Source organism: Mus caroli, unplaced genomic scaffold (genome assembly GCF_978045245.1).
Source record: "Mus caroli unplaced genomic scaffold, Mus_caroli_1 scaffold_20, whole genome shotgun sequence".
Lineage (NCBI taxonomy): Eukaryota > Metazoa > Chordata > Mammalia > Rodentia > Muridae > Mus > Mus caroli.
Genome location: NW_028227275.1, coordinates 47,659,074 through 47,669,157, shown reverse-complemented (window position 1 = coordinate 47,669,157; position 10,084 = coordinate 47,659,074). Strand labels below are relative to the sequence as shown.

Below are 10,084 nucleotides of genomic sequence, written 5' to 3'. Positions count from 1 at the left end.
TCTATTTAATGAAAACAGAATTGAGCCCTGCAGTTATATTAGGCACCTCTGTTGTAAAATAATCTGAGTATACACGTGTATCACTTCCTTATGAGCAAAATACTTGAAGTTCTATAGCATTATTTCATCACGTAATATACAATGGCCTTCACCAGAAAAAGTTAGTGAGTGAAACTGTTTGGTCATAGTTTAGAATTCCATTAATATTCAAATAGCATATTTCTTTATTTATTCCAGGAACTTGTCATAATTAGTCATCAATTACTTTGATGGAGAATATTTCAGAGGTTACTGAATTTATTCTTGTAGGCTTGACAGATGCCCCAGAGCTTCAGATCCCTTTGTTTATTATCTTCACTCTCATTTATTTGATTGCACTGTTTGGGAATCTTGGGATGATCATGCTGATTCTGCTGGACTCCCGACTCCACACTCCCATGTACTTTTTCCTCTGTAACCTCTCCCTGGTGGACTGTGTTTATGCCTCAGCAATCACTCCCAAGGTGATGGAAGGGTTTCTAACAGGAAGTAAGACCATATCATTAAATGGGTGTGCTGCTCAGATGTTCTTCTTTGTAGCCTTTGGTGCTATTGAAAGTTTGATCCTTGCCTCAATGGCCTATGACCGTCATGCTGCAGTGTGCAAACCCCTGCACTATACTACCATTATGACAAGTACCACCTGCATTCTAATTGTCACCTGCTGCTACATGTGTGGGATCTTGCAATCTTCTGTCCATGTTGCTCTGGCATTTTGTCTTTCCTTCTGTCATTCCAACGTGATTAATCACTTTTTCTGTGACATTCCCCCACTGCTGGACATTTCTTGTTCTGATACCCACACAAATGAGATTACACTGCTTGTCTTGGCTACATTAGATCTTTTTTTCACTCTCTTAGTTATCTTAAACACTTACCTGTTTATTTTCATTGCTATCCTGAGGATGCATTCATCTGAAGCACAGAGGAAGGCCTTCTCTACCTGTGCATCTCATCTCATCACTGTGTCTATATTCTTTGGTTCCCTTATATTCATGTACTTACAGCCCAGCTCCAATCATTCCATGGACACAGACAAAATTGCATCTGTGTTTTATACAATGGTCATTCCTATGCTGAACCCTGTGGTCTACAGCTTGAGGAACAAAGAGGTAAAAAATGCATTTAAGAAAATTGTTGAAAAATTAATGTCTTCATTTCATTTAGTCGATTAATTCTATAATATTTTTCAAGCCTGTGAAATTTTTTATTTTAAGCTTTGAAGAATAATTCATTTTTTAAGTATTTCTTGTCTTTGATTTCTTTCAACTGCCTTTTTCTTAATGAGATCTTTGTCTTCATGCATTGGCCATTTCATTAATAGTTAGTGAAATTGGTGTATATTTTGCCAGAATTAAAATATCAATTTAATAGTTAAATGAAGATTATAGTGCTCAAAATTCCCAAGCAATAGTGTTTCACAAGATTTTATAAAATATATTTTAATTCCACTCTATTTGTGTGTGATAAAAGTTGTATTTTCACTTAATTTATTATTATGATTATTACTATTTATATTTTTTGAAGTATAATTATGTAATTTTCCCTTTCTGTTTCTTCCCTTCATCTCAGAGTATATACTTTGCTTGGCTTACTCTTTTTATAATTCAAGGCCTTGTATTTCATTAATGGTTAAAGTTCAAAACAGGGTATATTCTTAACTGACATAAATCAAATATTATCTTATACGAATACTATAAAGCTTTATCCTGACATCTTCTTAAATAGAGTCCTAATATTTCAAATTAAATAGCATCATTTTGTATGGTCTTGGTCATGCAGGAATCTTGAATCTTGAGGTTAGAATAATCAAAGAAATGGATTATTTTCCATAATGAGGGAAATCATATTATCCAAAGCTAACTAATACTGAGTTCCAGAAATGAAATAGAGGTTGCATTAAACAAATAGGATATTAATTTATAGGATAAGCAGTGTAGTTTATAGCTTACATAGTTGTAAGTAATAGCATATGGAATCCTTTGACCATTTAAATAGTATTTTATTGAAGAAAATATTTGTGAAATGCTGATAAATTATTAAATGGTCAAGTAACAAAACATTAATTCAAAATTACTTATTCCTGTCCTGTATTCTGTATAGCATTTATCCACGTCTAATGCTTATTTTGCAAAGCAATAATTTTCATTTCTGTGTTTTGTACTTTTTAGTGAACATAATACAGAATAAAGACAATGAAAAATCTTGCTATATGTAGAATATTTGTGGAGATAGAACCCATTAGAAGGATGAAAATGACAATGAGATTTTCCCTTAATTACTGAATAATACTTTGATTTATACAGAGATGTTAAATTTAAAACAATAGCAACTTGAAGTTCATTTTGATTAGATTCAGAGGAATGTTTGAGAAGGAAATTAAGGATAGAGTTACTATAGAGCTACATTAATTATGATCACTGGAACAGATATCCAGATCAAATTATGTCTTTCTGAGAAGAATAAGTACTCTCTATCAGCCCTATTGTAAGCTTGCTGTTTATAGGAAATATGAAGCAAATATTCCATAAGAGAAATAAAGCTAAATAACAAGTAAATTAATTCATTCCTTAAGGAATAATTCCAAAAAAGAGTGAATTAGTGGGTGTGTGGAAGGAAGTATTACAGAGACGGAAAGAATAAGCAAAGATGAAATTGGAATTCTTCTGAGTGATCACAGAAGTCTGAGACTGGTTATTTAATGTGCTTAATGGGACAGTTCTGAGATTACTGAAGAATATGCTGTCTTCTTGTACAACACTGAATTTAAGTTGTGTAATTTTTAAGTAATTAAACCCATACCTTAATTCCTTAGCATATCCTATACCTTGAACCCTGAAACTGATTTCATGGAAAAAATAATAGAGAAAAACAATGAGATTAAATAAAACCTACAATGACACTAAATATCCAGTTAGTTGATGATTATGGAAGGATCTCTTTTGCTGAAAATGTAGCAGAAGAATACAGCTTATTTTGCAAACGCCTTTTGCCTGATGGACAGAATATAACTACTGGTGATGTAAACTGGTATCTTTCAAAGGCTACAAAAAGGCTACCAAAAAATAAAACAAACCAGCTAGGAAACACATACCTTGTAGGATATAATCTTTTCTTTCTCTCAGAACACATGCTCCACTATGTTCATAGCAGCCTTATTTATAATAGCCAGAAGCTGGAAAGAACCCAGATGCCCCTCCACAGAGGAATGGATTCAGAAAATGTGATACATTGATACAATTGAGTACTACTCATTATTAAAAACAATGAATGTATGAGATTCTTGGGCAAATGGATGTATCTGGAGGATATCATCCTGAGTGAGGTAACCCAACGACAAAAAAAGTCACTTGATACGCACTCACTGATAAGTGGATACTAGCCAAGAAACATACAATACCCAAGATACAATTTGCAAAACACAAGAAAATCAAAAAGAGGGAAGGCCAACAGGTGGATGCTTCATTCCTTCTTAAAATGGGGAAGAAAATATCCATGGAAGTAGTTACAGAGACAGAGTTTAGAGCTAAGACTGAAGGAAGGGCCATCCAGAAACTTCCCCACCCTAGGATCCATCCCATAATCAGTCACTGAACACAGACACTATTGCACATGCCAGCAAAATTTTGTTGAAAGGATCCTGATATAGCTGTCTTCTGTGAGACTATGCCACTGCCTGGCAAATACAGAAGTGGATGATCACAGTCATCTATTGGATGGAACACAGGAGCCCCAGTGGAGGACCTAAAGAACCCAAGGAGTTGAAGAATCTGCAACCCTATAGGTGGAACAACAATATGAACTAACCAGTAACCCCAGAGCTCATATCTTTACCTGCATATGTAGCAGAAGATGGCCTAGTTGGCCATCATTAGGAAGAGAGGCCACTTGATCTTGCAAACTTTATATGCCCCAGCACAGGGGAACACTAGTGCCAAGAAGTGGGAGTGGGTGGGTAGGGGAACTGGGCTGGGGGCGGGGGAGGAGGGTATAGGGGACTTTCGGGATAGCATTTGAAATGTAAATGAAGAAAATATGTAATAAAAATTGAAAAAATATATAAATGCTTTTTTATGGGGCAGAATACAGTGTACATGTGAAACTTATTAAGGAATGAACCTGATATATGGTTCAAAGAAATGAATTTGCTTAGCATTTGTCAAGACCTGATATCTAGTGCAATCACATCATGACAATTAAGTGCTTTTTCATTAAAAATAAATCCTTTCTCTTCAAACTTATTTTAAAGACAGCATAGATATTTAGGAAAACCTGTGTTGGGAAGGGCATAGATAGAGATGAAGGAGATATGAGGGTTAAACAACAGTAAGGGTCCCCAAGAATGTCATAATCAATCTCACTATGAACTGTGTAACTGACATACATTGAAGATCATGTAATTTATATGTACAAACCTATACATATAGTGTTTATAATAAAGTTTTAAAGAATGTATCTTGTTTTATTCTCTCTTTACATGGTGTATTTTTTTATCTTGATTGGGATTCATGGTGCTTATTGCATTTCTTGGTTATTTTTTCATAGAAAAATATTATTTTAGGAGGGTTCATGACAAGTTGATAAATAGTGTTCAATACTTTTGTATAGACCATATCCAAGAACTAATTTTGTGGTTTATGATGAATTAAGCTCTTTATTCTAACAAATACTATATCGAAGAGAGAGAAATTTTCTGAGCTGCTCTTGTCCTATTATCTTGCCTAATGAATGACTGTTTCTTTCTATTTCTGCACGAACAGGGCCAGGTTTTGAAAACAAAGTACGTATGCATTCAGATATTTCATTTAGCCTTTATGTGTGGCCTGTAAAAAAAAGCCAATACTTGTTCTTCCTGAATATCCCTTTTCCTTGTTTTCCCATGTATATCAGAGCTCAACTCTTTGTTCTATCCCAAAAATTAGTGCAAAATGGGATCAGTTTTCATGATTGTGAATTTTTAGACTCTCTGTACTACAGATATATGTGAATTTATCTTCACTGAAATAGTGGAGCTTTAAAAAAATACACGGCATAGACATTTTTATGCTTAGCCCAGTGGAAGGAAACTTTCCAGATTATTGTTTGTTTGTTTGTTTGTATTAAGTACTTTTCATGAGAAGACATATCTAGTTTTCAACTTTAAAAATCTTGAATATTCAAAGTAGATAGAAAAGAGATGGCTCTGTATATTAAGACTTGGAGTCTAACAAACATTAAGTGTTTTGGTTAACACAGTTAGAGAGAGTAGTATCCTTGGTCCACAAGAAGGTATCTTTAGTTGACCAAGCATGGACCCATCTGTAAATTCTTCTGAAAAGCTGACCAACATGAAGATGAATACAAAACACTTTGGTAGACTTGCAGTAAAGAGGCAAGGACTAATTCTATATTATTTTTTACTAGAGATAAAACAATTTCTAAATAGTATTTCCATACAGGAGAGCAAACATTCTGCTTAAGGCTTCACATAACCTGTCCTATTAAATGTCATGCCCACACCACAATGTAAATGTTTCTATTTCTCCCTTCTTTTATTTATAAGAAGTCTTTGGTTTTAGATATTACATTAATATAGATGGAAGAGATTTAATAGTGAAGAGTTAATGAAACAATTTTCTTATTACTGTGAGGCAGCCATTGATGTTTTATACATATTTGCCTTTCTAGTGTGACTACCTCAGAGGAGGCATTTGGTACTAATAACTTCGTTTTCACAACAGTGACAACCTGATATGTGAGGTATTTTTGAAAAACAAAAATGAATTTTGTCATTATATAGCACCATACCACTATCTTGTAGATGCTGTTTTTCATGACTTCTAATTACATTATGGCCACCAGGCACTGGAGGTGGGAAAATGGGTTGTATTATTCTCATATGTTTTCACCAGTAGAGATTTTCCCATTATCAATAAGCATCTGAATATTTAGTGTTTCTGGTTTGACTCAAACTTACAATTTTTCCTTAGTTTTCTTAAGCTGTAAACAGTTTCAGCATTCAGTTTAGAGAATTTACTGAACGATAAGTTCTATCTTTACACAATACAAAAGTTTATAGTTTATGTTTCAGTTCTGTACTGGAAGACAGGAAGTTCAATAATCTTAGACCCTTCTTTTAGAACATAGAATAAATACTATGTGCATTTCCATGTAGTCCGCTTAACAGGCCAAGAGCCTGGAAGCACTCACGACTCAAAGAGTTTCAGAGAATCTTAACCTCCTGGAACCTTGGCATTCTCATAACCCGTGTACTCATACCCTATCCCCACATTAATCTTGTGTATGGATCCACGTGCTCTCTTTTAGTATTATTTTATTATAAGTTCTTTTAAAGACTGAATTCTGACATAGGTAAGCCTCCACCAGTGTTCCAATGTCCTAGAACATGCTTAAAGCAGAGGAGCTTGGAAGAGACAGTGAAACTAATTAGGCATTACAAAGAACAGAGCTAGAATAGCTCTGGTCTAGTCTGCAGAGTGATTACTTAGGACAGTAGCCAGTCTTATGGAAACAAGGGAATACACAATGGCATAGTGAATAGGTGGGTTTATCATGAACGAGTTATGGAATCCCACTGAAACAGGAATCTTCATTATAGCTAGGTATAGCAGGCTACGTTGCATATTAGAAGCACGTTGGTGAATTCTTCTGACAAATGGAGATTCTCCACAGATACTTAAAAGAACAGCCAAGTTACAATCATACAAGAATTTATCAAGGCATAGGAAATAGGGGGGTTGTGGTATTGCGTTATTCAGAGAAGGTCTGCTAGAGCAGAACACCCTGGTGCTAACTTTCACAAGGCTCAAAGGAGTAGCACAAATTGTGACTAGGGTGTGAAATACTTACCTGTCATTAAGCTGACTCTAGGCAGGGTGGTTTTATCTTTACCTGGTTTTAATATTACCTGGTTCCTATAAGTCCTTTTGAAGTCATTCATTTGTTTTGTGTCAGGTAACTTTAATGTGCTTTGCCTGCTGTGACATCCTACTCCCTTTATTTTCTGTATTATATAAGACTGGTGTTCACTTTGTAACAATACATTCAGATTCTACACAATCTCCTGTGTGCATCTGTCTGTCATTCATTCACTGACTTCTTGTCCACCTGCAACTAGAGACCCGTTCTATCCAGACATGGGACCAAGAGGGTCTGTGGCAAATAACCAGACTCAGAGTACTATGATCACTCAGAAAGAATCCAAATGATGTTTACACATTCATTCAGTCTCTGTTGTAATTCTTCTCACTCACCCACTCATTCATTACCTTTCATAGCTACTCACTAGTTAAGTAATCAGTTTGTTACTTTTGTTGAACAACAGTACTCATAGAGAGCAGTAACTGTCCTCAGGAATGCACATTTCCATCTGGATATCAGTTTTAATAATCACAATTAATGCAGTTCCACTCTGATATTGGGTTCCCTTATCAAACATTCCTTCTGTATCCTGCAAATAAGAACTTCCCATTGCTACTATTCTTGAGATTGATAGCTGCATTTAACTTATTTAGTAATGAAGAAAACTCTGTCTTTCCGATGGCACCTGTTACCATACATGATCCTGTTATAAACTTCCCTTTCTTGAATTTCAGTTATTTATTTACTAGAAACAACAGAAACAAAGTAATGGAAAATAGAACTGTGCCAAGTAGGCATTTGATGTGGCTAAAAACTATCTATTATATGAAAAGTAATAGATATTTTAAAATTAATTGTTACTTGTACACTTAATAGGTTATAAGATTTTTATGAACATGTAAAATACTACTTAAATGATCAGAGAGTACTTATCCTGTTACTTAACATTATAGAATTCATGATGTATACTACTTACAATGTAGATTATTTTTTGGTGGCTGCAGTCTGTACTCATCTCTGGAATTCATTACTAGTTAGAGTAAGAAAATATGCTTCCACTTATTATGGAAATTCCAACACTGAAATTATTTTAACCTCATGATTCAAGACTTTTTTATCACGAAACTATATGAAGTAATGTTATTTGCAAATTCATCTGGAATAACAAAAAACCAAAAACCTAGGAAGCAAAATTTTTTTCAACAATAAAAGAACCTCTGAGGGAATCACCATGCCTGACCTCAAGCTGTACTACAGAGCAATTGTGATAAAAACTGCATGGTACTGGTACAGCAACATAAAGGTAGATCAATGGAATAGAATTGAAGACCCAGAAATAAACCTACACACCTATGGTCACCGATCTTTGACAAGGGAGCTAAAACCATCCAGTCGAAAAAAAAACATTTTCAAAAACTCTCACCATAATTCTTTTTAGTATTAATGTTTGAAAAAAATTTGATTAATATCATATATATTGAACTTCAACAATTAATGAAAAGTGAGGCAATAAATTACAAGGGAGCAAGCAGAAGTATATACTATGATTTGGAGCAAAGAATGTAGAGGGAAATTTAGGTAACTTTATCTATAAAAAGAAATGATGATAAAAATTAATGATAATAATAAAGTAATTGAAAGTATAACAGTTATCATGTACATATTAAATTGACCTACAAAGCAGATTTAACAAAAAAATGAAGTAATGTATGTGAACTCAAAACATTATAATCTTGATTTAAATATTACATTGACATCATATTTCTATCAAGATACAATTAAAATTTACAATAAATTTATCATATTCTCAATGCATGTGTACACAGTTCTCCTTCATTAAGTAACAATTGAATGAAATCATAGATAAATAATATTTACAAATAAATTATTCATCAAAACTAAAGACCCAGTGTTTCATATGCTTTAAAAATACTTTGGAATTAATTGACTAACTGAAGTGAAGTCATTAATTTTCCAACAACTTTCTTAAATGCATTTTTTACCTCCTTGTTCCTTAAACTGTATACTACAGGGTTCAGCATAGGAATGACCATAGTGTAAAACACAGATGCAATTTTGTCTGTGTCCATGGAATGATTAGAACTGGGCTGTAAATACATGAACAAGGTTGACCCAAAGAAGATGGATACGGTAATGAGATGAGATGCACAGGTAGAGAATGCCTTCCTCTGTGCTTCAGCTGATCGCATTCTCAGGATAGCAATGAAAATAAGCAGGTAAGTGTTTAAGATAACGAAAAGAGTTAAAATACCATCACAAGTACCCAAGATAAGGACTGTAATCTCATTTGTGTAGGTATCAGAACAAGAGATGTCCAGCAGTGGGGGAATGTCACAGAAAAAGTGATTAATCACATTGGAATTACAGAAGGAAAGACAAAATGCAAGAGCAACATGAATAGAGGATTGTAAAATCCCACACATGTAGCAGCAAGTGACAATTAAAATGCAGGTGGTAGTTGTCATAATGGTAGTATAGTGCAGGGGTTTGCACACTGCTGCATGGCGGTCATAGGCCATTGAGGCAAGGATCAAACTTTCAATAGCACCAAAGGCTACGAAGAAGAACATCTGGGCAGCACATGCATTGTAGGATATTATCTTATTTCCTGTGAGAAACCCTTCCATCACTTTGGGAGTGACAGCTGAGGCATAAACACAGTCCACCAGGGAGAGGTTACAGAGGAAAAAGTACATGGGAGTGTGGAGTCGGGAGTCCAGCAGAATCAACATGATCATCCCAAGATTTCCAAACAGTGCAATCAAATAAATGAGAGTGAAGATAATAAACAAAGGGATCTGAAGCTCTGGGGCATCTGTTATCCCCACAAGAATAAATTCAGTAACCTCTGAAATATTCTCCATCAAAGTTATTTCGCAATTATCATGACAAGTTCCTAGAATATATAAAAAAATATGCTATTTGAATATCAATGGAATTCTAAAATTAATCATTTTTTTCCTTGTGAAGAACACCATATATAAGATGATTAAATGCATCCTGGGGAACTACAGGTAGTTAATTCATATGGCAATAATACAGATGAGCACTGATCTAATTTGATAAGACAAGTGTTAATATGACTGTGGGGTACAATTCCATAACTACTAAATAATCTTTTGTATGCTACACTAAACTATATACCGGTCATTTTATTATTTTT

General features: G+C 34.3%; 2 protein-coding genes across 2 annotated transcripts; one reads left to right on the top strand and one right to left on the bottom strand.

Annotated features, from left to right (window-relative positions):
• Positions 1 to 248: 248 nt before the first annotated feature.
• Positions 249 to 1,214, top strand: LOC110288927 (olfactory receptor 5B2-like). Its single transcript, XM_021155163.2, has one exon. The coding sequence runs from the start codon at positions 270 to 272 to the stop codon at positions 1,212 to 1,214; it is 945 nt and encodes a 314-aa protein (XP_021010822.1). The 5' UTR covers positions 249 to 269.
• Positions 1,215 to 8,840: 7,626 nt separating this feature from the next.
• LOC110288928 (olfactory receptor 5B12-like) lies at positions 8,841 to 9,815 on the bottom strand. Its single transcript, XM_021155164.2, has one exon. The coding sequence runs from the start codon at positions 9,783 to 9,785 to the stop codon at positions 8,841 to 8,843; it is 945 nt and encodes a 314-aa protein (XP_021010823.1). The 5' UTR covers positions 9,786 to 9,815.
• Between the last annotated feature and the right edge of the window lie 269 nt (positions 9,816 to 10,084).

Coding starts and splice junctions, on each gene's coding strand:
- LOC110288927 (XM_021155163.2), top strand. CDS start 270: ATGGAGAATATTTCAGAGGTTACTGAATTTATTCTTGTAGGCTTGACA.
- LOC110288928 (XM_021155164.2), bottom strand. CDS start 9,785: ATGGAGAATATTTCAGAGGTTACTGAATTTATTCTTGTGGGGATAACA.